This window comes from Mycteria americana, chromosome 3 (genome assembly GCF_035582795.1).
Source record: "Mycteria americana isolate JAX WOST 10 ecotype Jacksonville Zoo and Gardens chromosome 3, USCA_MyAme_1.0, whole genome shotgun sequence".
Classification (NCBI taxonomy): domain Eukaryota; kingdom Metazoa; phylum Chordata; class Aves; order Ciconiiformes; family Ciconiidae; genus Mycteria; species Mycteria americana.
Genome location: NC_134367.1, coordinates 1,863,351 through 1,890,306, shown reverse-complemented (window position 1 = coordinate 1,890,306; position 26,956 = coordinate 1,863,351). Strand labels below are relative to the sequence as shown.

Genomic DNA, 26,956 nt, shown 5'->3' with positions numbered 1-26,956 from the left:
TGCAAGTCCCCGCTCTCCCTTGCCAGTGCCAATATTCGGGTTGGTGTTCTCCAGCATCCCTTCTCGCCGGGGGCAGTGGTGGGATCTGGAGAACCATGGGACAGCTTTGTGTTTTCACGCGACTGCAGCTCTTTGCAGTCCTTATGTGCTTGACTTCAGCTAAAATTATTACAGCTCTAATCCAAGGTCAAATAACCCCCTCCGGTCTTCTAACCACCTTTTTTGGGTCCATGCCCCAGGGAGCAGCCAAGGGGCCATCACCTGCCCAAAGCACAACGTCACTCCTTGGCTATAAACGGGCTGGAGGAGACCGTAGGTCAGATATTTTGGGATGGGAGGTCAGAAGGGTGGCGAGCCCCGCTGATGGAGCTCGGTGGTCGATGCCCTGCCGGGCAAGGGGCACCCCAAAGTCCTCGCTGAGCAAGCAGCGCTGGCAGCAGTGCTCATGGAGATGGATTTGATGCGGATGGGAGGTGAATCCTCCCCCTGGCCTGGGAAGGGCTTCAGGTACCTGGTTTAAGAGCCAGCACCGATGAGCTCTGCACGGATCCTCTTGCCAAAGCCCAGCCCTGCTTCGCAGAGAGGCAGAATTTCCACTTCTAATTGAAGTCTTTAGCAGATGAGCACAGCCTCTGTTTTCCAGTCCTGAAGAAGACACATGTAAGAGTCGTATCTGAGCAAGCTGGTAGCCAAACCTCTTTTTTCTAGGGGCTAAATTTGGATTAATTTCGAAAAGCTCTTTGCTCAGCCCAAGAAGAGAGGTGCCTAAGCGGTCTCCACTGCTGCAACTGGATCTCGGACTTCTGCTGGAAAGACTTAGCCTCTTGTTGCTTGAAAGAGCTGGGAGATAAAACAAATCCCCGTTTAACTGAGCATTTACATCAGCCCGAGTCCTTGCCACAAGGAAGTAACTTGCCTTTTAAGCCTTGCCAGTGTCATTATTTTGTTGGGATAAGATCCGTGGGGCATACCTGGCAAAGGGCAGAGCTGCTAGAAAAATCAATCTGTTTTTTAAGCTACGAATGTTCCTTAAAATGTGGCTTATGGGGTAAAAATGACCGTACCTTACTCAGCAGCCTTGTGCTCCAAGCACTGAGTCAGTCTGGCTGGCTGTAGACATTTTTGTCTCCCCAGTCAGTGCAGCTGGGAGGACGGCAGCTGGATTTTCTTCTGGCTCACCCTTTGCAGCAGGATTATTGAGTGAGGACCCAGGTTGGCGTGGAAGGCTTGGGATCTGTGCAGGTATCAAGGAGGGAAGCGTTTGGCAACAGCATCCCGTGAGTCCTCAGGTGGGAAAAACACCTTGGGTGGTTTTCAGGGCAGAGCCCTGTGCCAGGAGACAAGGTGGGACCAGTGGAAGGGCGGCATCTGCCTGAAGCCTGGTGAGATGTGGAGGTAACAAATCTCACACAGTCCCTGCCTTTGGGGAGCGGAGGTTTCAACCACACTTCAAAATTGCAACCTGGTTAGGGTTTTACAAGGTAGTGTTTGGTTTTCTCGGCATCGAGGGGGGAGAAAGCAAGGAAAACCATGCTGCGTGGTGGGACTTCCCATGGCTCCATCGGCTCCCTACAGCAAGGGTGGGCTCCCCACGTGGTGGAGCCACCAGTAGAGCCAACACATGGACCGGGGCCATGAGATGACAGCACTATGAGAGGTAGAGGGCTGCTCGTCCTGGTGAGCCTCTGTTCCTCCTGAATTAGGGTCTCCGGGCTCGCTGGTTCCTGCCAGAGGTGGTGGGCAGAGGCAACACTGGAAGAAGCTGGTTCCCAGCTCAGTTCCCTCTCGTATCTTCAGTAGCCATAGGTCTGAGGGAGCATCGTGGGTGAGACCTGCCTTGGCAGCGTCTTGGTGGGGTCTAAACACTTCCATCTAGCAGTATGGTGATCAACTACAAAACCCCGCTTCCACTGCGGCCAAGAGAAGAGATTCTGCTGGGGAAAAGCCTCTGGACTTTGGTCCTCAGGACCTGCAGATGTGCTCTGGCTGGGGAGGACACGCTTGTCCTGGGAGACGCCCACGGTCCCAGCAGCTGCCTGTCCACCCGATGGAGACCGCAGTCGGAGCAAGCAGACGGAGCCTTTGGACTGCAGATATTACAGGACCGAGAAATATATTTTAGCTGAGATCAAACCAGCAGAGCTTTTGCTTTGGCGGTTGTAAAGTTTCCCAGCTGGGAGGTTCACGTTAGCTGGAGGTGGTCTGAGGTCCTGGCCTTGTTTAAGGAGCTGGTGGTGCCCAGATCTCCCAGCATCAGGTGTCCTGGGGAACAGAAGCTTCCTTTTTAAATTCTCCCGTTCCCTAAATCCTCCCCTGCTTTTTGCCTCTTGATAAAGTGGGACGACTACGACATCCCCTCTCTCGTGTCCCAGGCATAAGTGCTCTTGTGTCTTCTGCAGAAGAGGGACACCTTGGGCCAGGTCCAAGGCTCCTCGAAGCAAGTCCAGGTCGCTGTTCTCGCACGCGTTCCTCTAATCCCCCAAGGTCAAACACGCCACCCGGGGCCCGATTTGGTTGCCTCAACGCTGGCACCCAGTGCCATCTGAGATGCCTGAGGTTTCTAGGACATCTGTGCAGGGCCAGAGACCTGCAGCCTTTCGGAGCAGCGCTTGAAGGCCATGCCAGGGAGATGTTTTACGGGACCTTAAGCAGCATTTGACACCATCTCTGCAAGTAGCTGAATTTCTCCTCCTCGCCGCATGCAGAATCAGAGTTTTTGCCTTAAAAAAAGCCTGAAGGGTCACGGTGGATAGAAAACCTTTGCAACACGAAACCAGTATGACTGGGGACATGATGCACAGGATCCAAGATCTCCTTTGCCCCCTGTTACCTGCCCGGAGACTCGTCTGAACCCCACCATGGCATGGTGCTGGAGGAGAGGAGGGGTGGGGAAGGCTCTGCAGGCTGGATTGGGCTGCAAAGCAGGACGCACCGGAGGTTTATTTACTACAAAAAGGTTGTATTATCCCCATGATCTCTTTATAAACCAACTTCTGCCATCCATGCAGAGGTCTGGCGTGGGCTGAAGAGACGGTGCCAACCTGAATTTCTCCTCTAGTTGCCTGTTAATGTGGAGAAGAAGCCTGTCCTCCCCTTCCTCCGCAAGAACGATGTCTGTGCAGCGAACTGTCCTTTGCCCTTAGCACTGAAGAACTGGGGTGGATACAAGCAGCAAGTAGCAGGGACCTTGGCTGCGGAGTGAAACTAGCCCTGCTTTTCACCTCCGTCTCCCCGCTTCCCTCTCCGCTCCCACTCTGCAATTTAAGAAATCCCAGCGCCGAGTATTTCTTTTCCCTGGATTAGGCTGCATGTGTTGGCTGCAGCAGCCTCGGTCAGATTGGCTTCAGTTCCTTACTGTACATCTGGTCCTCATCTGGAGCTAAAAGGATAAACATGTCTGCTGCTTGGGAACTGCTGGCATGTTCGAGCCCTCGCCTTTGTGCCTCTCTGCGAGCGTGATGTGCCACGGCTCTCTTCATCGTGTCAGACCCAGCAAATCCGATTGACTCCAATTAGTCACGTCATTGGAATGTCTCTCATTACATATTAATCTTATTCCCAAAGAATATTGAGCGAGCTTTGCAGAAATCTTATTTTTGCAGCTCAAAGGTTCCCCTTTGCCTTCAGCTGCTTTGCTTCCAGCTGCTCTGGCTCCATCCAAGCCTCCCTGCTTTCGTGCCGGCAGAAGTTTTGCTCTGCTTCCCGCTGTCCTGCCCAAAACGCCGGCGGGAGCAAAGCCTGCCAAAGCACCAAAGTTTGATTCCCAAACCTCACCAAAACGCTGTCCGGGCTCCGTTTCGTGGAGAGGTTCATCCTTACAAGCAGGTTTCGGCACAGGGCTTGAGCTCGAGCGGGCTCAGCCGGCGTCGGAGCCGGGGGGACGAGGCTGCATCCCGTGGGGTTTGCACGATGCAGCGGGGTGGGAGCGAGTCCCCGTGGCTGCGGGGGCTGTGTCACTCGAGCATGTCCCAGCTCAGCCTCCTCGCTGCTTCATAAACCTTAACGTGCCTCCCCTTGACTTCTTCTCTCCGCAGCCAGTGCATCACCTCGCAGCTGGATGAGCTCCTCTGTCCTCCCACCACGCCGGAGGGTCGGAACGACGAGAAAGCCCTGCTCGAGCAGCTCGTCTCCTTCCTCAGCGGCAAAGACGAGACGGAGCTGGCCGAGCTGGATCGAGCTCTTGGGATCGACAAACTGGTCCAGGTAAAGAGAGAACCACTCGTGGGACTTACTGGAGGTCACATACGGGGCCAGATGCTGAGGCTTGACGTGAGCGTGGAGGAGGATTTCCAACATCTGGTAACAGGAGGCCAGATGTGAGTGGGAACACACGAGCGCGTCAGATTCAGAGACGATACTTAACACCGCACCGTTCTCTCCCCCCGCCAAAAAAGCTGGAAAACAGCCCCGTGAAATACAATATCTCGCTTTTCAAATGCGATCCCCCATGAGAACCGGCAGCCTGGCAAAGAGGCGGCCGAGCGTTTTCGGCCCCGGGCGGCTCATGTAACGGGGAGAGCTGGCAGGCTGTCCTGCTTCCCCACCTTACCGGGGGGATTAGGGCACGGAGGAGCCTTCCAGCTGGAATCCCACAGCCTGGGATTCCTGAGCCTGGGTTGTGCTGCCTAATAATATATCTAATGGCCTCGCTGGTATGAAACCGTGCAGCCCTTACTATCAAGATTGGCTTACAGTGCAGCTGCCCTTCTGTCTCGGGTTGAACCGCAGGGGGAAAAAAAAAAAAATGAGGTTTGCTTTTAGTGGTGCTGTCTTATTCGGATAGCGCTGGGGCCCTGGTTTCTGCAGCTGAGCTCCGGTGGAGACTCCTCGTTTGCAGATATCCGTGGGGGCAGATGCCTCTGAAGAGTCCAGGGTTTCATAAATAACGGGGCATGGCAGGGGGAGAAAGCTGGCTGCAGGGAGCTAGCAAGGGACGTGGAAACTGAGACGGATCGCTTGGGATTTGTCTTGGAGAGGTTTCTTCTTCCGTGCCCCGTAGCACTCGCATGCATGCATTTTCCAAAACAAGGAACAGAATCGAAAGCCTGTTAGCAAATGCGACGTCCTAAGAAAGAAGCTGCTCAGAGCAAATCCCTCTGGCTGCTCTGGGCCTGATTCAGCATCGCGTAAGCCCGGAGGTGGCACATCTCCTTCTGTGGCCCTGACGCGATGCCTTGCGCCGTGCTGCTGGGAGGTTTTATCTTTTCGTCAGCGATTTGAGGGACCTGTCAGTGATTTGATTCCCGAGTCAGGTATTTGCCACGTCCCTTTTCTCAAGGCTGTGCCTCCAAAATCACCACCTACCATTTTTTTTTTTTTTTTTTTTCTTCCCCGCAAGTTAGGGGTGCAAAGGACCGGAGATGCTCTTGCCAAAGATGCAGCTGCAACAGCTCGGTGTTTTCACAAGGGTTTTGCAGACTCAGCTGGCAGAGCTCCCCAGCACCCCTTTCCTGCACCGGACAGGCTCCAGCAGCATCGGACTGCTGGACTGAGATGCCCTCGGATGGTACCTGACCCTGCCAAGCATCCCCACACCAAGCCGGTGCCGAGGAGCACCTGGCTCGGGGGCATTATCTCATGTTTGGACCCCGACCCAGCTTTGCTCCCATCCAGGGATCATTTCGTTAATGGGAATCTTGGGCTTTTTCCATGGCTTCGGCTGAACCTCAGAAATATTTTGAATAGTTCCATGAAATATTTGCTTGAAAGACGTCTTTAGGGAAACAATACGTCAGCATAAAGGCATCTTTGGGAAGAAAATGTGTGGATAGTTCCCCTCCCGGATGTGTTAGTGGCAGGTAGGGGTTCGCATCCCCTGGGGCAGAATTTGGGGATTTACTCTGCCTTCACCAAACCCACCGTCTTCTCCGTGCTACCACAGACATGGTGGGATGAGGTGCTGGAGATAGCTGCACCCAGTTTAATCAGGAGGCGGCTGGAAACTGGGTAGTTTGGGGAGAGAAGAGTGAAGGAGCCTCATTTCAGCAGGTCTGCGGTTTCTGGCCATCGCAGGCTGCTGGTTTATGTCCTGGTATCCAGTCCTTGAACCATATAAGCTCCATCTTAATTTATCTTAAGCAATTTATTTTTCCCCACCACCATCTTCATTGATCCTAAGCAATATATTTTTCCCCACCACCATTCCCATATCCTCATCCCTGCCTTCAAGCCTTAATCCTTTGATGGGCACCGTCTAACCAAATCCCAACGGCGGTGGGATTTGGGGGAGGGGGGGTTGTGTGTGTGGTTTCTCTTAACGCAGCTTTCTCTTAATCCGTGGGACTCGGATTAAGGATTCTGGCTCCAAGGTGTTACTTCTTTGTGGGTTCAGAGCTCAAACACCCAATTTCTCTGCCTGAGCCAAGCTAGAGCAGTGCAGAATATCTTCTCATCATGATTTGCCGGTGTGGAAATCATCCCCCAGCTGTAAGGTGGCTCGTTTGTATAGGCATGGCGGTGCTATAGACCTAAAGGTCCTGTCTCCCGTGGGTTCCTAGCAAGGGGTGTCTACGAGCAGCGCAGGAGAACAGCCGTGCTTCCCCGGGAGCTCTCCCAGCCCCGGGGGCCTGCGGCTCCCACCCTTGGACATGGCCTGTGTCCGAGGTGCTCTTGGGGCAGATGGGGACCTGAAACGCCGTACCCTCTGCCTCCAGCCGAGCCTCCGAGGCTGCATAAAAATAGGAAAGGAGAGAGAGCACAAACTATTTCCCACGTTCAGGTCGATCCTCCGAGCCTTAGGGTCTGTCCAACCAGGCATGCTGCTGTTTAGAGCCCAGATGAGCAGCTCGGTGCTAGCAAGCCCTGAGGAGGAAGGCAGAGGAAGGCAAAGCAAGGCAGAGGAAGGCAGCATCGCCTACCGCTTCCCTGCAACCCCCCCATCAGCCCAGGGAAACGAGCCCTGAGCCCTTCCCAAAAGCCTGGCCTTGGTCTTTGCTCCCAAGCAAGCCAAAAGAAATCATTTCCATCCCTCGGAGGTTTGCTAAGCCCCGGGGAGCGGGTGTTCAATGCCCTCCTCGGTGCAGTGCTAGCCAGGCTGGAGCCTGGCCCCGGGGGTGAGAGTTACAGGCAGCAGCATCCTTACGAGCGAGCTGCCCCACGCCAGGCCCGTCCTCCATCCCCTCGGAGCTCTCCCGGGAGAGGTCGGGTGCCGCTGGGGCTCCAAAGTGATCTTTTCCTCCCCCTTTGCCTTCGCCAGGGCGGCGGGCTGGAAGCCCTGACGGAGCGGTTCCAGCCCCAACAAGCCACCCCACCGCTCATGATGGAGCAGAAACCCGGCATGTACCCCCAGCCTTACTCCTCCGCCTCTCCCACCACCAACCTCCCCGGCGCCTTCCCCGGCATGGTCAGGCAGAAGCCGTCCTTCGGACCCATGCCGGTGCAGGTACCGCCGCCCCGCGGCGCCTTCCCCACCAGCATGGCCATGCAACCCCGGCAGACGCTCAACAGACCCCCGACGGCCCCCAACCAGCTGCGACTTCAGCTGCAGCAGCGGCTGCAGGGGCAGCAGCAGGTAATTCTTCCCCCTCCGCATCCCAGGGCCACGGGCAGGGGGACGGAGGGAGCCTCGCTCCTGCCTGCAGCCCACGCATCCCGGTCGGACGGGATCAGACGGGTGGGAAGCTCCTGCATGGGAGTTTTGAAGGTCTCCCTCACTTTTTTTTTTTTTCCCTCCCCTCCAGCTGATCCATCAAAACCGGCAGGCGATCCTCAACCAGTTTGCAGCCAACTCCCCGGTGGGCATCAACATGCGGGCGGGGATGCAGCAGCAGATCACGCCGCAGGTAAGAGGGGTGCGGCACGGTCTTACAGCTGGGAAAAATTGGGGGTTAATCCCCGTGCCCTTCCTGCTAGCACAGCCTGGCTCGCTCCTCTCTATCATTAACGGGAGAGAAAAATTCTCCCGCGTGCGGAGACGAGCTGCTGTGGGTTTTTTGGTTTTTTTTGCTTCACCCTTATTCCAGCTCCTCCACCTGCTTAAGGTATAAACACTTCATTATTGCTTAGAGAAGAATGTGCTAACGCATTTAATTGAGAAGGATCTTTAGGAAATAGATGCCATCCTTTAAATACTAGAATCTCTAGTGAATCTTCTTAATGATCCTGCAAATCCCCAGGCCCTCAAGTTCTTGTTTGGCTTCTAATAAAGTGAATAAAACATCTGCTGGGTACGAGGAGAAGTTGGAAAGCGTAGCCGAGTTCTGGTGACTTTATTCCACTTCTCCGAGAAGCCTTTGCCTTTTTGGGAAGCGGCGTGACGTCCCTAATGTGCCGTGGGGAGTGTTAGTGATGGGGAAGGGGACCGAACGGTTCCCATCGTAGCTCCGATTTCAGCTGCTGATGGCTTTGTCAGGCTTTTTAAGGTGATTAATTCCAACACATCTGGCTCGGCCATATGGGGAACGAGCCCACGGTGATGGAAAAGCTCGTGGGATGGGGTTTTTTTTTTTAACAGCTCGCAGCTGAAGGAGTCGAGGTCAGGGATCCTGGGCTCTGGCGTGCGGGAGCATCCCGGTGAGGGCACGAGAAGGGGGTCTCGCGGAGGAGAGGGATGGTTGGTGGCAGCCAGGTGACCGAGCGCCTCTTTTCCCGGCTGGGGGGATGCTCCGGCTCCTGGAGCTTTGCCATTCGGCATATGTGGAGGCCAATCTTTTAATATCACCAACCTGCTCTGCCCTGCAGTGGCACAAACGGGCGAATTTACAGCATTTCGGGATTTTTCCAGCTTTCCTTGCAAACCGAGGACGAGGCCCCTGGGACGGGGAAGGGGAGCACCCACGGCTCTTGCGCCGTGGGGGCTCTGAGCTGTTTGCCAGAACCGGAGGGTAACGGTGATAATTAGGGCATCCCCCTCCTTCCCCGCAGCCTCCCCTCAACGCCCAGATGCTGGCCCAGCGCCAGCGCGAGCTCTACAGCCAGCAGCACCGGCAGCGGCAGCTCATGCAGCAGCGAGCCATCCTGATGAGACAGCAAAGCTTCGGAAACAACCTCCCTCCCTCCGCTGGGCTCCCGGTACAGATCGGAGCCGCTCGCTTGCCCCAAGCACCCCCCCAGCAGTTCCCTTACCCCCCAAACTACGGTACGACCCCGGGAAACCCTCCCACCTCCACCAGCCCCTTCTCGCCGTTGGCATCCAACCCCGAGGCCGCGCTGGCTAACCGCAGCAGCATGGTGAACAGGGGGATGATGGGCGGCGTCGGAGGGCAGTTCGGCACCGGGATGACCCCGCAGATGCAGCAGAACATCTTTCAGTATTCGGGATCAGGTACGTCGAGCAGTTGGTTGCACTGGAAAGCCGACCGGCGGTGGGGAGGGAGAGGCGGAGGGCAGAGCTGAGACCCCCGAGGATGCTGCAGCCCAGCTCTGCTCGCCCGTCACCGCAAGCTTCACCCCCGGCCATCTCACCCAACCTGCATACTGGTCTGGTCTCTGGTCTCCACCTCCCAAGGGACCTTTTCTGGTTGAACCTCCAAAAAAAAAAATATACTGTTTGGGCAACTTTAACTCTTTCCTTGAAAATAATTTCCTTAACTCTTTCCTTGAAAATCAAACTGCAAGGCAGTCCTCTAAATTGCTCTTCTCCTCTAATTGCCTTAAATATATATGCTCTGAAAAAAGCCAAACCCTTGCTGAGATGTCTGGAATGAGCTGCAGGCAGCTTATGCCTCTTGCGCGGGCACCACGCTCGTATGAGATGGGTGAGCCGGCGCAGAGTTGCGTGCAGACGGGCACTGTCTTGAAGGTCTTCACTTTGGAGCATCAGCGCAGGGTCTCAGCAAGGTGGACATCACTGATGAGCAGAGAAAACGGCGGTGTGGCTGCAGTAGCCCCGCAGGAACCTTTTTTGGCATCATCTCATCATTATCCTGGCTATTTTCCAGCCAGGTGCGATGCTAAAAAGGAACACCTGCTGATGGAAACCACTTGGGGGGGGGGTGTCCCTGCTCCTTCATCCCTGGAATATTCACATTTGAGCAATACAGCTGCTCAAAATGAAAACCAGAGACCCTGACACCAAAAGTCAAGGATAATAGTTCGATGATGGTTCGATGCCAGCGGTTGCAAGGGAGGAGGAGGGAACTGGGGCTGCTGGCGGGGCTCTGGGCACCGCTGACGCTGTCTGTCCTTCCCCAGGCATGGGTCAGCAAAGCGAGCCCGCCTTTGCCCCGTCGCTCAGCCCCAGCAGCCCCTTGATGTCACCCCAGCTCCCTCCTTCGCAAAGCCCCATGCTGCAGCCGGCTCCGCCAACACCGGGCTACCAGTCGCCTGACATGAAGACCTGGCAGCAAGGAGCCATGGGGAATAGCAAGTAAGATCATGGCGGGGATAACCTGGAGCACACGGGTGGCACAGAGAGAAGGCAGCAAGGTGACACCAAGGCGGTGGTCCCCTGGTAGGGTGTTGGCAGGGGTGGAGGTGGCTGTAGGTGACACCTGGCTGAGGACGTGTGCTGAGCTCAGGCCGTGTCCTCCTACCATGACATCCTCCAGAAGACACCATCAGCCCTCTCCTCGTCCTCGCCTCGGAGGCAGCCAGAAGCCCACAGCATTTAAATGAATGAGCATGTGTGTTGAGTAAGACATGAAGCAGGTCTTTGGCTTGTAATTAAACGAGTGGCTTAATTACGTCTCATGAAAGTGGGCTTAGGAAACATGACAATAAATGGAGTCAAGAGCAGCAGTCCCAGGTCACTGCGTGACCCTCTTGAGGTGTGTCCAGCTCTGACGCAGGGAAGCGAATGGGAAGAGTCACCAGACTCACTGCCTTTTTTTGCACGAGTCGGGTTTGAGCTTCAATCTCCAGAAATGGGGGGGGGGGGGAACCAAACCAAAAACTCACCTGGGGGAGGCCTTGCTTTGGCTCTTGGCTCTGTGCAGGTAGCTCAGCAGGAGCACGGAGTAGGAGGTTACTGGGCTGGGTGGGATGAGATGGGAGCTCTGTTGGAGGTGGGATGCTTCGCCTTGCCTTGCGATGGAGAGCTGTCCTCCTGCCTGGAGCAGAAGTGGGGATGGTCGGGTGTCGAGGAGGTGCCTTGTGTTTGCCCATGGGATGAAGGCCGGTGCCATATTGGATGGAAGAGCGTAGCTGAGGGATGGGGCAGGAACTGGAGCAGGGTGTTCTCATGAGCCAGTTAGCCTGTGCTTCGGTGAAACCTTGGACACGAGAGCAGATCCTGGAGCAGAGCAGGTCTTGGGAAGAGAGGAGGCACAAATTTGTCTCATTTGTGGAAGGAGCATGAAGGGGAGAGCTTGGTGTCACATAGACCAGGGCTTTGCATCTGACCGACCCTTAATCCAGGGTAACGATCCCTCTCTTGGCACCGGTGGTTCTCCTGCTCTACCCCGTCACACCGAGGAGCCTCCTGCTACAGCAGGAGCGCAGGGCGGACGCCTCCGCAGCGGCCACCTCCTTTCCTCCCAGCCTCCACGTTGGTTAAGCCTTGCTGCAGGCAGCACCTCTAATACCTCCCTGTCCCTCCCGCTGTCCCCAGGGACCGGCGGGGCTCCCACCCGCTCCGCTGGCTCTCTGCCGCGGGCGGTCTCGGCGTTCACCGAGAGGCAGGCCGGCTGCCGTCGCGGCTCGGGCCACCCCAGGGCCTCGGCACACACCTCGAGGTGCCTCCCGCTGCCGCGTACGCCCGGGTAATGCTTTTGTCTCTCTCTCAGCGTATTCAGCCAAGCGGGGCAGAGCCAGCCGGCGCCTGCTCAGCAGGGCATGTACAACAACATGAGCATCACCGTCTCCATGGCGGGAGGAAACACCAACGTCCAGAACATGAACCCCATGGCCGGACAGATGCAGATGAACTCGCTGCAGATGCCCGGGATGAACTCCATGTGCTCGGAGCAGGTCAGTCCCGCACCGTCCCTGCTCCCCGGATGGTCAGCCAGCTCCCTGGGGTTCAGCGTTCGCTTCTCTGGCCCCGGGGGTACCGGTGTCCAAAGGGGGAAGCGACAAAGGTCTGGCTGCCTCAGCTGGCATCGCCGCTGTGCTGGAGCCCAAGGCCACTGATGTCCCAGGATGTCCCCCGTGTGTCCTTGGGGGGTGCAGGGACGTGCCGAGCATCTCTGGGACCTCCAGCCCTCGCAGTGGGCTGGCAGCGGGTCCGTTTGTAGCCGTGCATCCCCCGGGAGCCGTGAAAGCTGGGGGTGGGAAACAGGGAATGGGAACGGTTGGATACAGGACCTTTCTGCAGTCCCAGCCCTTTGGCGAGATCATCCCTGGGCCAGAGCAAGATGCCTCCAACTTTTTTAGCTGCCGGGGTTTGTCTCAGCGCCGTTAAGCTCCTGGAGGACACGCTTGGCTCGTTGGTTTTGCATGGGAGCGTTGCGAGCCAGGGCTTGCAGCCTCCCCGGGGAAAAGCCGCAGGGCTCGGTGAGGAAGGAGGCTGGTCCCTTCCTGGAGCCGGCCGTGGTGCACGGGCTGAGCCGGTGGCTTTTACCCCTCTTGCCGAGCACTTGGGGGGCACTTCGTGCTCCCTGGGGGAGAGATGCCCCCCGAGCCGGCAGCAGCCCGGGGCAAAGGTGGGGAGAAAGGCGAAACAGGGCCCCTTGCCGATCCCCCCAGACCCCCACAGCCCCCAGAGGATGTGGGCAGCGTGGTCGCCCTGCTGTGCCCCATCCGCAACCCCTCTGTCCCCCCCAAACTCAGCTCGAGAGGGCGGCAAGTGCCCCTCCCGTGTCCAGGAGCCCCGGCTGAGCCTGGATCTTGCTTTTGACAGGTAAATGACCCAGCGCTGAGACCCGCGGGCCTTTACTGCAACCAGCTTTCCTCCACTGACCTTTTGAAAACAGAAGCAGATGGGGCGCAGGTCAGTAAGAAACTGCTAAGCACATCTCAGGTACCCGGAGGAGTTTGACGGGTTCCTCCCCGTAAAGGCTGAACGTCCCCGGTTGTACCGGCTCGGCACGCTTGGTTTCCACTGGGGCCAGCCCCAGTTGGTAGGGTCGGGTTGAAGCCACCACGGTCCCGCCAGCGTTGGGTGACGGCCAGCCCTCGGGGACGTCGGTGCCGCTCACAAACCCTCTTTGCATCAAAGCTCACGCTGCTGCCGTGAGCCTTTTCAGCCTCCTTGCTGGCGTGGAAGAGCAGTGACGCCGCGGCCGAGCTGGAAAAGTAAATGAGTGTTGGTGCTAAACACCCCTCTCCCCGGCTTGCTGTCACCTGGGAGGGCTTCTTTCCTAGGCTCGGCCATCACCGGAGCGGCCGACGGCCCCTGCACCGCCGCGGTGCAGCCAGGCCACCACATTAAAGCACGGCGGAGAGAGGAAATTTGGATGGGGGAGGCTCCGGGGGCAGCGTCCGTCCCTGCAGGCAGCGCTGCCGGACGCCGCCTGTCCCTCTGAGCAGCACCGAGCACCACCAAAGCCTGCCCAGCCGCCCGCCGGCACCGATGCCTCCGGCTCCCGGGGACCATCCCGTTCATCCCCATCTTATCCAACACCCGCCGGCGTCACGGCGTCACCTCCCCCTTCCCCCTGGCGCAGCCTTGGTTTCGCAGAGCCCGTAGGGACGCGCCGGCAGCGCCGCCGAGACACACCAAAGCTCTTAATTTTGATCAAACAGCCGCGCTGGACCTCACTCACCACCAATGCCACCCCACGTCGTGGCACGGCCGCCACGCCGCGGCTCCCCTTCCGCCAGGGGATGCCAGGCTGGGGGGTTTTTTGGGTGGTTTTTTTTTTTCCCCCCCTCAAATCCGTTTTTTCCCCCCCCTTTTTTTTTTTTTTTTTTTTTTTTGGATGAGCAACGTTATGAACCTCGCAGAGCCGAATGAGTTGCAGCGGTTTTCTTTTTGTAGGACAAGAAGACAGAAGAGTTCTTCTCTGGGGTGGCTCCAGACTAGAGGAAGTCTCTAGTGAGTTTCCACTTCACGTAGTACCCAGATCCGCCGCCGCCAGCCCCTGCCCCGGCCCCGCTAAATCCCCTCTTCTCTTTTGTGTCCCAGCAGGTACAACAGGTTCAGGTCTTTGCCGACGTACAGTGTACAGTGAATTTGGTAGGAGATCCCTACCTCAACCCGCCGGCTCCCTTGGGCACCCCGAAAAACGCCGCCGGGCCACCGCCGCCGCCGGGCCAGCAGAAGAGCCTTCTTCAGCAGCTACTGACTGAATAATCGCTTTTCGAGGAATGTGAAATTTAAATAAGAAGACGTACAGAGATATATAAATATATATATTATATATTTTTCTGAGATTTTTGATATCTCAACCCGCAGCCATTCTTCAGCTCGTAGTGTTTGGAGCAGAAAGGGGGGGGGGATTGTTTTATTGGGGGGGTGGGGGTTTACCCCCCCTTTTTTTCCCGGTTTTTCCCCCCCCTTTTTTTCCCCCTTTTTTCCCCCCCTTCCCCTCCCCCTTTTTTCCCTTCCCCCCCCTTTCCTTGCCTTTTTTCTCCTTTTTTCCCCCTCCCCCCCCTTTTTTCCCCTTTTTCCCCCTTTTTTTATTCCCCCTTTTTTTTCCCTTTTTTCGTTTCGTTTCTTTTTTTTTTTTTTTTTTTTTTTTTCTAAAAAGCATTGGATGTCGGCAAAGCAACGAGGCGGGACAGTCAGTTTCTCGAGCCAAAATTACAGATGATTCTTATTTTTGTAATCATTTTGCTGGCTTCTTAATCTGGAGGAAGGTTTCTCGGGGAGGCGGGGAGGGGGAGAAGGCAGCTGGAGGACTGCGGCGGCGGCAGGAGGAGGAGGAGGAGGAGGAGGAAGAGCAATCTCAGTTTCAGCTGGATCTGTCACTGATCACGTCTCGGCGCGGGGCACGGAAGGGGATCGGCGCTGGACTTCTGCGGGAAAAGCCGGTTTTTTATTCACGCTTAAAACAAAACCCCTTCTCTCCCCTCCGCCCCAGCCCGCTTGTGCGTACAATCAGCTTTTTCTAGCAATCGTGAGTTTGTCGGTTTTAAAGAAAGAAAAAAAAGAAAAAAAAAAAAAAAACCAAACCAGAATATTTTGACCCACCATTTTTTCCATGTTTTATGCTGGTTTCAGGCCTCCGAGCGAAACGGGGAGGGGGGGCTACAATGTGTATATTACAACAGGAGGAGGAAAAAAAAAGAAAAAAAAGACAAAAAAAAAAAAGACAAAAAAAGAACAGTTTGGGGAAAAAACTGCAATAATTTTTAGGGGGAAGGATGGGGGGAGGGGCCTGTCAATTATTGTAGATAAAATTTTCTGATTAAATATTAAATAAAATTAAGCAGTCGGTTCTTTCTGCTTTGATTGTGTTTAACAGCTGAGGTAGCTTAAACTATTTAAAATAATAATAATAAAATAATAATAATAATAATGGAATTCTCTGTTGGGAGATAGCTTATTTTTTTTCCCCTCAAGCCTGTCACTGTAAATAGCTCTGAGCTCTGTATAAATTTGTTTTCTTCTCTTTTAGTTGGGGGTCGCTTTTAATATTCACTGCTGACTTTTATGGGGGGGAGGGCAGCTACAGGGGGTTGTTTTTATTTTTTTCCCTCTCTCAAAATCGCGCTGGTGTGTGGAAAAAAAAAACCAAAAACGTGTAGCTTTGTTGATTGACATTTGCAAGAGTTAAAGATGACAAAAAACCAACCAACCAACCAACAAAAAAAAAAAAAGAGAACCGGAGTTGCCAGCTAACGTTTCGTTGTTTCTGTGCCGACGGGGATGCCGGAGCGGTGCCGGGGCCGTTTGCCGGGGCAGGAGGAGTGGGCAGCCGGGGGTCCCGCCGTCCGCTCACCAGGAGCCCCTCTGTCACCACGGTTTGTCACGCTGGGGAAGCTGGAAATGAGCCGGTGCGCAGAGTTTGGTGGCAAAACCGGCGTCTTAAATCCCAAAGCGTCGTAGAGAAAATACATGTATCGCGCGTGCGGTTGTTAGTCACCGGATTTACCGCTGGAGCGCGGCGCAGATGGCGGGCACCGGGCAGAGGGGAGCGGACCCCGCGCCGCGGCTCTGCTCCCCGTGGCAACACCGGGTCGTTTATTAAAGCCGGGGGTCCGGCAGGCTGCGAGAACGGCTCGGGGGGGGGCAGGTTTAAACTCAGAGCCTCGGCCTGCGGCTCGCCCCGCGCCGGATCCTGCCCCGCCGCAGCAGCGGCAGCCCCCCCCGCAGCAGGGCCCACGCGGGGTTTCGGGGCTCGGGTGTTCCCCAACCGCGTTTCCCCAACCGAGAGAAACGGCGCACGGCTCCTGCCTCGAGCCCTGGATTCAAGGCCACGAAGAGCGGCTCTGCGCTCACCTTCAGCTCTGGAAAAGGGGAAATTGGCAGGGAAGGGGGTGCCCGTGGCGTTAACAGCACGACCTGGATGGGGAGAGGTGGGGCACACGCACTTCTAGCTGACGACGCACTTTTTTTTTTAACCAAGTGGCTCATTTCAAACATTTTTTACTGTAAACGAGGCCAAACGCAGCAGGACAAGGTCTGCAGCGAGTCCCAGCTCGCCGGCCGATGCTGCCGTCTGCTGTTCGCGTGGCTCCCGGCAGGGTTTCATCGCGCGGTTCGGTGCGAATTAACGTCACGGACAAATCGGCCCGGCTGGCGCGGGAGGAAAAAAGCCATCCGGCGTGGCTCCGCAGCCACGGAGCGAGGGGCGGAGGTGGGAGAGGTGCCAGGAGCACGGCCATGCCGGCAGCGGAACCAGCGCCAAATCCGTGCGGAGAGGCAGAGCCGCTGGACAGCCGTGCCGGCAGCCAGGCCCCGTTTGTGGAGCTCAGGCACGGGGAAAGCAGCCGTCGGGATGGACGGACGCACAGACGGGGAAGCTCGAAGGGCTGCCCAAGGGAAAAGTCACCCCTAAAAAGCAGCAAGAGACATTTCAAGTGTGGCAGAACCTAAAAGTTTGCCTGCGCTGGCAGCGGGACGACCTACGAGGACGCCAACTGCACGCAGACAGCAGATTAATACAACACGCAGCCACTTTCTGCGCAGAGGAACATTTAATCCTCCCCACCAAAGAGCCGTTTCACGCTGCGTAACTGCTATCACCACGCAAGGAGAAGACTACGGGCCGCTGAGCTCCGAGACACGGCAGCTTTCCTCCCGGCGCGTGCCCGGGGGTGAGCTCGGCTCACCCGTGCCCGGTTGCGGTCACTTCAGCAATTTGAATTTCTTCAGGTGCTGGTGCACTTGGTCCTTCGGGTAGGGCCTGAGCGCCAGGCAGGTGGCCACGTTCTCAGGCTGCTCAGTCCACACTTCGTGGTCGATGCCGTGCTGCTTCAGGGTCTCTGCCAGCACCGTCAGGGCGGCTTCGTCCGGTGCCTGGGGAGAGAGAAAGTCCGCTGTGAGGGCCGGGGTGCGGGGCGGTGCTGGGCACCCAGGGAAGAGGCAAAGCAAGAGAGCTGACGCTGAGGACGGTGGCCAGCACAGCGAGGCGGCCAGCTGCCTGCATGCAGATATTACCATGGGCAATCCCCGTACTTTCTATCTTACCCAAAAGGCATTTTGTTTTTGCAGGCCCCGACTGCGCCGCCGGCCTCTGCAAGCCCTGGCGGTAGGAGCTGGGGGTTGTGGGCCAACACAGGCTGTAAACCTTCCAAAATGCGGGGTTTTCTCCCTGGAAAGCTTGACCAGGCTCAGCGTGCCTGAGGCAAACGGCTCTGCCCGACCCCACGTTCGCACAGAGGCTGCCCCACGAGCGGTGCCCTGAGCCCCCCCTCACGCTGCGGCCCTGGGCGGTTACCAACGGGGCCTCATTGCGAGTGACGGCGCCTCCGGCACCGGAGGCCTCGCAGCCGCAGGGAACGGGGGCAGGCGGCGCTTCCGAAGCCCAGGCCGCGGTCCACTCCCCGGGTGAGACAGACGGGAGGAGCACCCGGGAGCGTGAGGGCAGGCCCGGCGGAAGGCGAGTCACGGCTGGGACCGGGGTGCCCTCACAGAGCCACCGCCACCGCCCCCGGCAGCCCCTCACCGTCCCCTCAGGCCTCCGCCGGGCCCGCCCCAAAATGGCCGCCCCCCCCCCCCTTACAGAGCGCGGCGCTCCCGGCGTGCCCCGCGGCTCCCGGCGTGCCCCGCGCACCTCCAGCACCACGGTGCGCATGGCGCCGCCCGACTCCAGGTAGGCGCGGGTGTCGGGGTGCTGCCGGTGCGCATGCGCGGCGGCCAGGGCGGCGTGGCAGCCCTGCGCTACCACCGCGCCCAGCGGCCAGGGCCGCGGCGGCCGGCGCAGGTCCCCGCGCAGCACCACGTACTGCACCAGCCCCGCCGCCGCCGCCGCCGCCGCCGCACCGGGCGCCGCCATCTTGCCGTACGGGCGCCGCACGGGCTGCCGGGAGGCGCGGCTGCGCGTGCCGGGCGCCCGGGAGGCGGTAGCTCCGCCGCCATTTTGTTGTACGGCAAAGGGGGAGGGGAGGGAAATGGCGTCGGGGGAGGTGACGTTCTTCCGGCGGCGCTGAGGCGCGCGGTTTGAGCGCCGGTTGCTGTGGTGAGTGCGGGAGCCGTTGGGTGAACTGGGCCGGCGGGGGGGCCCGGCCGCCCGCGCCCCAGCCCCTCGGCGGGGCCCCCTCAGAGCCCTGGTGCGGAGGCCGCCAACCCCCCGGCGGCCCAGCTCCCCCCTTGTCCCTGTCCCCCTCGGCGGGGGCCCGGCCCGGCCGTGTGGGGCGAGCCCCGGCACCCCGGGTGCCTCCCCGTCTCCTCCCCGCGGCGGTGGCGGCTGTCTGGGCTCGTCCTGCTGGCGGAGGCCGGTGAATCTTGTCCGTGCCTGCGCTCCCGGGGCGGGGGGTGGGGGGGGGTGGGTGTTCCTTGTGGGGCTGGTGTGAAATGGTGGCTTCTGGAAAATGGTGGGTTATAACGTGTCATTTCAGCCATCGGCCCGTGGGATTGTTCCTGCGTGGGGCCAGCCCGGGTGCTAGACCTGCCCTGGGCGCTTCTCGGAGTCCTGTCGCAGCAGGAGGAAGAGGAAGGTCCCCTGAGGAAGAGCTCTCGCTGCCCCCACGTCGCCGCTTCCCAAGGGACGGAGCCTGGCTGGGGGGGGCTGAGGTCTGCCTTCCTCCCTGCAGGAGCGTGGCGAGGGAAGATGGAGGAAGGGAAAGCGTATTCACCATGTGGTGAGCTGTCTGTCTGGGGTGCAGGGTGCGCGACATCCATGTGCAAAGTGTGTCCTCCTGTAGGAGTGAGCCCTAAAGCGCTTGGGGCCAGAATTGACCCCCTGGCTTGCCAAGTCATGCCCTGAGTCGCTCTCGGCCAATTTAGGGTATGGGGGGCTTCGGAGAAGTCACTTCACCGCTCTGTGTACTGGCTTAGAAGTAAAACGGGGAATTGCAGATCTCTCGGGATAGGGACTGGTGTGTTTGCTAGCTTACTTGCTTTTCAGGAGCTTAGCTAGCTGGTGTGGGGCACCCCAGCGTTTACGGTCTGCTGGTACTCAGCCTTGCTGTTTAAAATTCCCAAAAGCCTCTTCGCCAGATGTTTGCCTGTCCTCCGCCCCTTTGAAAAGCTGTCGCAAGTGGTTTCTTTACGTATCTGCGCTGAACCTCCTTTGTTTTGGGTGCCGCAGCGCAGACCACTAATAATCACAGCCTGGGTTTTTGAGCGTGTCGTGCTTTTCCTCGCAGGGGTGTTCGCTCACCTGGAAATGCTGGAGGCGCGGGCTTGTGAGGCAGCCACGAAGAAAGAGGAAACAGAGCGGCAAGAAGAGAAGCTGGCCAGGCTGAAAGCGAGAGTAGAGGAGCTGAGACTCCAGAGGGACGAGCTGCAGGCTAAAGTGGACCTGCAGCAAAAGAGGGTGAGAAAGGGCTTGCTGCAGAGATCTGGCAGAGGGCTCTGGTGTGCTCATGCTCTCAGAGGGTGGATTTACTGAGGTTATTCATATAGAGTCAACTATTTTTTTTTTTTCCCTTTTTAAGTGATGTATAGTCCTGGTGTCCCCTGTTTTCAGTACTAAGTAGTCCAGAACTACTGGGCCTACTTGCTTGAAGGTTGTGTGGCCATTTCTGAACTCTTTTCTTGAATTTTTCTTCCCTCTTCTGCTTCATTTCTCCCTTCTTCTGCTTGAAATGCCATCTCGCTTTTCTCGGAGCCGGGTTGTTATTTCTCTGTATCCTGACTGTGTTCCCTGCAGGTGACGCGTTCGTGTCAGCTATTTCTGACCTCTCTTCTCTTCTGGCTTTTGTAGCAACTTGGGAAAGAAGGAGTCGCATCTGCTCCGGCACAGCCCAGTGCTCAGGCTGTTTTAGAGTGGAAGATAAGAAGCGTTGAGGCCATGCTGCAGGTCTTTTACCTCACAGGTAATGTCTCGAGATTTGCATTGTTTCTGCCAATGGCTGCATTTCTGCGGTGCTAAATTTTGGAAAAAGAGCCTGATGTGAAGCGTAACTTCCCAGTTAACATTGCTGCGGTTGTGCTTGGAGCCTTTAGAGTCTGAAAATGCTGGAAGAGCAGTAACCTTGTAATTCCCTGCCTTTCACAGGAGGCCTCTGGGATGTTCCAGGAACTATTATTTACTGAACTGTATCATTTAAACTAAGGTCTAGATTCTAGAAAACGCGTAACTACCTTATGAATGAAATCTTTGGGAATTAGGCAGTTAAATATCCAGTGGGTCTGCGTCTTCCAAGCAAGCTTGTGAGGTCGGCACTCTCTTTTCATCTGCTCCTGAGCTTTTTAAAAAAAATGTTGGTTTCCAGCGACAGTCACCTTTGCTCTGTGTTCTGGACAGTGCGAGGATGTGAGTGCTGCTTGACGCAAGTGTGCTGAGCCCCCCGTGAGCGCTCAGTTATTGGGAATTTAAGCTACCATTAAGCTGTTTTAATTCGTTAGAGGTGCCTTATTAAAAAGTTGCTGTGTTTTGTGTCCCTGAACTCTTGCAAGTCTTTAGGCTGAGGGAGCTCCCTGAGCTAGCGTAGTAAGAGGACGCAGCCCCTCTTGCAGTCTGTGTCGCCCCAGCAAAGCTGCCTTGCGCCGCTGAGTTAGGGTAGCGCTGAGTAAGCCCTCTCTCTGGACCCAAGGGATCAGTGGGAAGCTGACCAAGCTGGGAGTGTGTTTCTGCATCAGCACGGCTTACGAGGGCACCTACTTGGATTCCTACTACCTGGACCTGCTCACCAAGCCAGAAGTGCAGATTCACCGCCACTCCGTCCCCGTCTTCATCCCCCTGGGGCAGATCGCCAAGAAGTACTTGCAGACAGACATCAGGCGCTTCTTGTCTGTCCTGTCGGACCACCTGAACGCTTACGCGGGGAGGAGGTACCAGGCAGACCAGTTACAGGTACCAGCGGCCGCAGCAATGCTGTTCACCCGTCCCGCTCCCTTTGATGTGCCAAGTGTTACGAGTCTCTGAAGTGCTGGGGGGAATCTTGGCAGTTTTCTTTATGTGGAGCGCTCACAGTGCTGGTTTTTAGAACTTCACACGTTATCGTGTGACTATAAACTCAGTTGCCTGTTTCATCGATCGTCACGTACTTGGATGTTGTCTGGTGGCTCATTTCACGTTTACTGCCAAACTGCGGAGGTCCCTAAGCTGAAGTAGCTGTGATCTTGTAAAGAGCCGCTGGAGGATATGGCTTTAAGGGTGTGCATGAGCATTGGTTTATTTAAGTCTTTCCCAAGTGAGGGTTGCTGGATGTACAGTGTATGGGCGTGCCAGGCTGGTATGGAGGGCGGGGGCACTGCACTCAGCGAGCTAATGGACTCCCTTCCTAGCTTCGTGGTTCAGAATTTGTCTTCGTCCCTCCAGGAACACTTTTCAGACCAGATAGAAGGAACCTTGCAGAGGAACTCCTTGTGTAACTTGCTGGTCTTTAATTACAACGTGTTGAGTAAAAGGAAGACCTTTCTGTTCAACGTGAGGCTGCTTTACGGAGATCTCTGTTGCAGCCTCCCCACTGAAGTCGTCATTTCCTGCACACGTAAGCGGACCGTGCAGGGGTCTGACGGGGGAGGTGGGGTGGGCAGACCGTACGGTGGTTCTGCAGACGGATGGGGTTTCTTTCTAGTCGAGTTTGGGGACTAAAGGGAGCGAGCTGTCGTATTTCTGAGGGAGAAAAGATTATAGAAGAGGTTGTATGCGATTGCTGCTGGGTCTTGAAGCAGTTGTAACTCATCCCTAGCAGAAGAGCACAGATCCCTTGCGATACTGGCAAGATGGGGTGGCTGGAGGGAGGGAAATATGATGGGGCTGAGGAAGGAAAGGTGTGAGCGCAAGCTTGGATCACTTCAGACGGACAGGCTGCTCGTTCCCAGTTTGCAATTACTCGGAGTGCAGACTCCGGTACGTTCTGGCAGGATCAGGATGCTGTTTTCACAAGTCTTACAGATAGAGCCCAGCCTGTGCTAGCACACTCTGCACACGTGGGAGAGCCTGGCGAGCAAGTGCAGCCGGAAACTCGGATGCTGTCAGTCTCAATCACAGTGCTAGTTTGTTCCAGTTGACTTATGGCCTTGGGGTCGTTTCCGATCCTTGAAAACCTGGCACCCAGCCCTGTGCTCTTTCCGTAGGGTGAGAGTTACTTGTAGGCAAATAAGACAGGATCTTTTCAGCATCAGGAATTTCTCTCTCTCAATGCAATTAGATAAATGACTAATTGAGGCATGGTGTCGGGATGTCTCGCATTGTGCAGCCAGGCCCTAACTGCCCCTGCTGCACTATTAGGTGTGCTGGCATGTGCTGCAGTGCAACAGCAGAGAGAAGAGAGGCAGGAGCAAGCTTTATGACCCCTTTGAAAGGGTCAGGGATACTGTGAAATATTCATAACAAAGATCTAAATACTCATAACAAAGATCTCTGCCTGAAAATCTTTCCCTGACACCACCTGCTCCCCCTCCTCTGTATCAGTAACGCTCCCTCCTCCTGGTACGGCAAAGGCTGACCGCAGTGCCGAGTGTCTTGTGCAGCCCTAACGCGGTGGCACGGCTTGATCCTGGATCTGCACCGTTTTCTGACTGGTTACTATAAATGCCAAACTGGGCTGAGGAATCATTTGCCCGTCTGTCTCCCCGTGTTTCGAGCCACGCCGTGTCCCGCTCACGGCTGGGCTGCGGAGCGTGTGGACCAACGTGCAGCTAGATGGAGCTCTGAGCAGAGCGGCTGGGACTAGTCATCTCTTCCCTCTGCCATCAGCCACGGTCTCAGGCCTGCTGCTGCGAGCTCCTTGGCTTGCGGTTAGGCTGGAGGAGGAGTCGTGTACTGTACCAGCAGTTCCCCCTCTCCTTTCCTTGTAGTAGCCGTCCCTTTGTAGGTGAAGTTCTGCCATTGCTCACAAATTTCAGTGTCTTCTGAGCTGAGAGAGCAACTAGGTGGCTGAGGCTCCCACGTTACTGTCCTCTCCCTTCAGCAGCGGGTGTTTCGGGTGTTTCTTAAGGCACTTGTGCTCTCTGCAGCCATCAAATCCCATGGGGGAGCTGCAGGACATGAGGGGTTAGGAAGGAGAGAGAAGGGTTATGAGAAGAAAAACTGTACAGCGAGGGAGAGTGAAAAACTCTCTGGGGACAAGGGAAGAATGAGAAGCAAATAGTTTTATGCTGGCAGTATGATTTTCCTTTCCCCACTGATCCATCCACTTCTGTCTGCCAGCGGACGCTCCCGCATCTCTAGCAGAGACGGCAGCAGCTCACTCGGACCTGTTTCGCCGCGTGGCCCTGCATAAAGCCTTCCGCTCCTTCAGCAGCGCTGAAGAAAACATGGATGGAGCACCGTAAGCCACCCTGGCTCTCCTCGGCAATGCACCCCCCCGAGCTCCCCCGCCTGTGGGGAGTGATCTCGAACTGCAGATGTTTTCCGTGGACTGCAGCACTGCTGCTGGGAACCCCCCCCGAGGAGTTTGAATCCCGAGAGCGATGTTTCCTTGAGGCTTTCGGGTGTCTGTTGTTGCAGGTAATCTTTCCTCAGCGCTGTGCTTCTTGCTTGTTCGAGTGCTGATCTCTGTGGTTGGTGCCGCAGAACTCCACAGTTGCAGGAAACGTCTCATGGTTGGAATGAGAAACTATATTAAAACTTCAAGATCTCGGTGCTTTGGGGGCAATGCCCTGTGGATCAGCACTGGGCACTTATCCACTGCACCTCAAAAAGAGGGGAGCAAGCAGAATAATCTGTGCCCTGCTTACTACAGCCAGGAAAGGACTTCATGTTAGAAGCTGGAAGGGGTTGAGGGACAGAGGTGAGGTTCAGTTATTGCCAGCAGCAGCCCGTGCCCTCGTGTGGGCTGTGTTAACCCCACACACACGCACGAACACTGAACTTTCCAGAAAATTTCACACCAGCAGTGGCTTTACACGTGCTATTTCCTTCCCTTCAGGCCTGGGGCAGCTTTGCTGGTGTCCTGCCGTTGTGCTTCAAGTCTGGATCAGATCTTTAAAAACTTGCTGTTTTGTAACAGTACTTTAAAAACTTGTTAATAGAAGTTCTACGTCACTGAAATTGTGGTGTTTAAACAAAACCTGTTGATTTCCTTTAGCCTTATAATGTGGTTTAGTAGAATGGAATGGGGTTTAAATGACAATATATATAAGGTGGCTTAAGTGACAGTATTTTCTCCTGTCTCATTTTTATGCCAGTCCCATGTGTGATAAGGCACAGGGAAAGCACTTCATAATTTTTTAAATTTTTCTCTGTAATCATTAGAGCTCCTTGTCCAGATTGAACTGGACAACCTCTTTCAATGTAACCTCCAGCTTTCGAGTGTCGTAGCTCCAGGTAGTGATTCCTGCCCCCAGTATTCAGAGCTTCTCACGCAGGAAGGCTCACGAGGCTGACGCCTCCCAGCTGAAGCTGCTTTAGAAGAGCTGACAGCTCGTGGCGTGCTTGCGGGGTGAGCGTTCACTCGCTCGTGTTTGGAGAGGCCTGGGCTTTAGAATATCTGCTGATGCCAGCTGTGCACCATCAAAAGGCGTTTTCGTCGTCCCACATCACTTTTAATTCTGTGGCTGTATTTTCTTCTCTGAAAAATGTTTGGAAAGTGGAAAAAGTGCCTCATCTGTGCCTGAGGGCAGCCGTGAGTTTGCAGAGGACAGACTTAGGTGTAAGTCCCTGCCCTAACCTTGCACACCTTCCTGCTGAGGTACCTCTTCCTACCGCTCCTGCCAGGGGAGGCAGAGCCCTGACCTTGCTGTGGGGTGAATCACAGAATCGTAGAGGTTGGAAAAGACCTTTAAGATCATCGCGTCCAACCATAAACCTAACACTGCCCAGCCCACCACTACACCATGTCCCTGAGCACCTCATCCAAACGGCTTTTAAATACCCCCAGGGATGGGGACTCCACCACTTCCCTGGGCAGCCTGTTCCAGTGCTGGACAACCCTTTCAGTGAAGTAAAATTTCCAGTCTAACCCTCCCCTGGCACAACTTGAGGCCATTTCCTCTCGTCCTATCACTTGTGACCTGGGAGAAGAGACCGACCCCACCTCTCTACCCCCTCCTTTCAGGCAGTTGTAGAGAGCGATGAGGTCTCCCCTCAGCCTCCTCTTCTCCAGGCTCAACAACCCCAGGTCCCTCAGCCGCTCCCCATCAGCCTTGTGCTCCAGACCCTTCCCCAGCTCCGTTGCCCTTCTCTGGACACGCTCCAGCCCCTCCATGTCTCTCTGGGAGTGAGGGGCCCAACACTGAACACAGCATTCGAGGTGCGGCCTCACCAGTGCCCAGTACAGGGGCACAATCACTGCCCCAGTCCTGCTGGCCACGCTATTCCTGACACAAGCCAGGATGCTGTTGGCCTTCTTGGCCACCTGGGCACACTGCTGGCTCATATTCAGGCGGCTGTCAACCAACACCCCCAGGTCCTTTTCCACCAGGCAGCTTTCCAGCCACTCTTCCCCAAGCCTGCAGCGTTGCATGGGGTTGCTGTGGCCCAAGTGCAGGACCCAGCACTTGGCCTTGTTGAACCTCACACAATTGGCCTGGGCCCATCGACCCAGCCTGTCCAGGTCCCTCTGCAGAGCCTTACAGGATGGAAAGGGGCTTGGTGAGCACCTCTGCCAGCTCCTTCAGCACTCTCGGGTGGATCTCATCAGGCCCCATAGACTTGTGAGTGTCTAAGTGGTGCAGCAGGTCACTCACCATTCCCCCCTGGATTATGGGGGCTCCATTCTGGTCCCCGTCCCTATCTTCCAACTCCAGGGGCTGGGTACCCAGAGAACAGTCGGCCCTGCTGTTAAAGACTGAGGCAAAGAAGGCATTAAGTACCTCAGCCTTTTCCTCATCCTTGGTCACTGTGTTCCCTTCCCCGTCTGCTAGGGGCTGGAGATTCTCCTGAGCTCTCCTTTTGCCGCTAATGTATTTGAAGTATTTTTTGTTGTCTTTTATGGCAGTAACCAGATTGAGCTCTAGCTCAGCTTTGGCCCTTCTAATTTTCTCCCTGAAGGTCTGGGCCAGGCTTTTGGGGGAAATCTGTGGGGACTGGGCACTTAAACTGCTAGGCTAAAGTGCCGCAGCTTGTCACTGAGGCAGCTGTGGCAAAGCCAGGCATAACCCAGGTCTTGGGCACAATCCCCTCTTTGTGTGGGACAGAGAGGGGCAGGTCCGGGCCGTAAGACCCATCACACCTCCAGGCTCGTATCCCAGGGTACAAATAACGCTCAGGAGGCTGCGTCTGGCCGGGCGAACATCCCCTCGTAAGGGTGGTCAAACCCTTCTCCCCATATCCACACCCCCCAGAACAAAGCAGGCGTAGAATCGGGCTTTGAAATTCAGCTGCTTCTATTCAAGAAACTAGCGGCGGCGTTACACTCTGCGGGTGCCTGCCTTCTCCCACCCGGCCCTGGCAGCACCGGGTTTAACACGCCAGTCCCCTCCTCGGCCGGTCCCTGCTCCTCTCTTCCATCAAGCGACAGCAAAGTGACAGCGGCCGACCGCAGCGTGCGCGGGGCAGCGTCTGGGTGAGCGCGAGCCCCGCCGCGGGGAGGGAACGGGCACAGTTAAAAATATAAATGTCGATCTGTACTCTTATATTATATATATTTATATATCTGAAATACACAATATCGGTTCCTTTTTCTTCTTTCCCCGAGTCAAAGGCGGCGCCGCGCTCTCCGTCTCCCCGATCTCCTAACTACGGTGGTTTGT

At 56.2% G+C, this 26,956-nt stretch overlaps 3 protein-coding genes across 12 annotated transcripts in view; 2 read left to right on the top strand and 1 right to left on the bottom strand.

Annotated features, from left to right (window-relative positions):
- NCOA1 (nuclear receptor coactivator 1) overlaps positions 1–14,328 on the top strand; it is a 185,667-nt gene extending 171,339 nt beyond the window's left edge. For 2 of the 5 annotated variants that reach the window (XM_075497635.1, XM_075497636.1), the window contains exons 15-22: positions 4,035–4,203; positions 7,196–7,510; positions 7,680–7,781; positions 8,863–9,262; positions 10,132–10,306; positions 11,664–11,847; positions 12,719–12,808; positions 13,946–14,328. In XM_075497635.1, coding sequence (XP_075353750.1) covers positions 4,035–4,203; positions 7,196–7,510; positions 7,680–7,781; positions 8,863–9,262; positions 10,132–10,306; positions 11,664–11,847; positions 12,719–12,808; positions 13,946–14,113 — 1,603 coding nt within the window. In that variant the 3' untranslated portion in view covers positions 14,114–14,328. Of the gene's footprint in view, positions 1–4,034; positions 4,204–7,195; positions 7,511–7,679; positions 7,782–8,862; positions 9,263–10,131; positions 10,307–11,663; positions 11,848–12,718; positions 12,809–13,798; positions 13,856–13,945 lie in introns of all 5 variants that reach the window. The other 3 variants (XM_075497638.1, XM_075497639.1, XM_075497637.1) reach the window with 3 other exon arrangements.
- A 2,555-nt stretch (positions 14,329–16,883) lies between these two features.
- On the bottom strand, positions 16,884–18,203 carry PTRHD1 (peptidyl-tRNA hydrolase domain containing 1). 2 transcript variants are annotated; one of them, XM_075497634.1, is made up of 2 exons: positions 17,982–18,203; positions 16,884–17,224 (listed from the first exon to the last, which is right to left on the bottom strand). In XM_075497634.1, the coding sequence occupies exons 1-2, from the start codon at positions 18,201–18,203 to the stop codon at positions 17,054–17,056; spliced, it is 393 nt and encodes a 130-aa protein (XP_075353749.1). In that variant the 3' UTR covers positions 16,884–17,053. The 2 variants fall into 2 exon arrangements, 1 of the variants encoding a protein (XP_075353749.1); XR_012775092.1 differs by lacking the exon at positions 17,982–18,203 and adding an exon at positions 17,396–17,919 and having other exon boundaries at positions 17,085–17,224.
- Positions 17,952–26,919, top strand: CENPO (centromere protein O). 5 transcript variants are annotated; one of them, XR_012775091.1, is made up of 8 exons: positions 18,252–18,386; positions 18,766–19,008; positions 19,516–19,685; positions 20,076–20,187; positions 20,908–21,167; positions 21,636–21,807; positions 23,472–23,771; positions 26,902–26,919. XR_012775091.1 is itself a non-coding variant. In XM_075497632.1 (7 exons), exons 2-7 carry the CDS (start codon positions 18,978–18,980, stop codon positions 23,594–23,596), a joined length of 870 nt encoding a protein of 289 aa, XP_075353747.1. In that variant the 5' UTR covers positions 17,952–18,020; positions 18,766–18,977; the 3' UTR covers positions 23,597–25,163. The 5 variants fall into 5 exon arrangements, 3 of the variants coding, with proteins under 3 accessions (XP_075353747.1, XP_075353746.1, XP_075353748.1); XR_012775090.1 differs by lacking the exon at positions 26,902–26,919 and adding an exon at positions 24,193–25,165; XM_075497632.1 differs by lacking the exons at positions 18,252–18,386; positions 26,902–26,919 and adding an exon at positions 17,952–18,020 and having other exon boundaries at positions 23,472–25,163.
- The last annotated feature ends 37 nt before the right edge of the window (positions 26,920–26,956 follow it).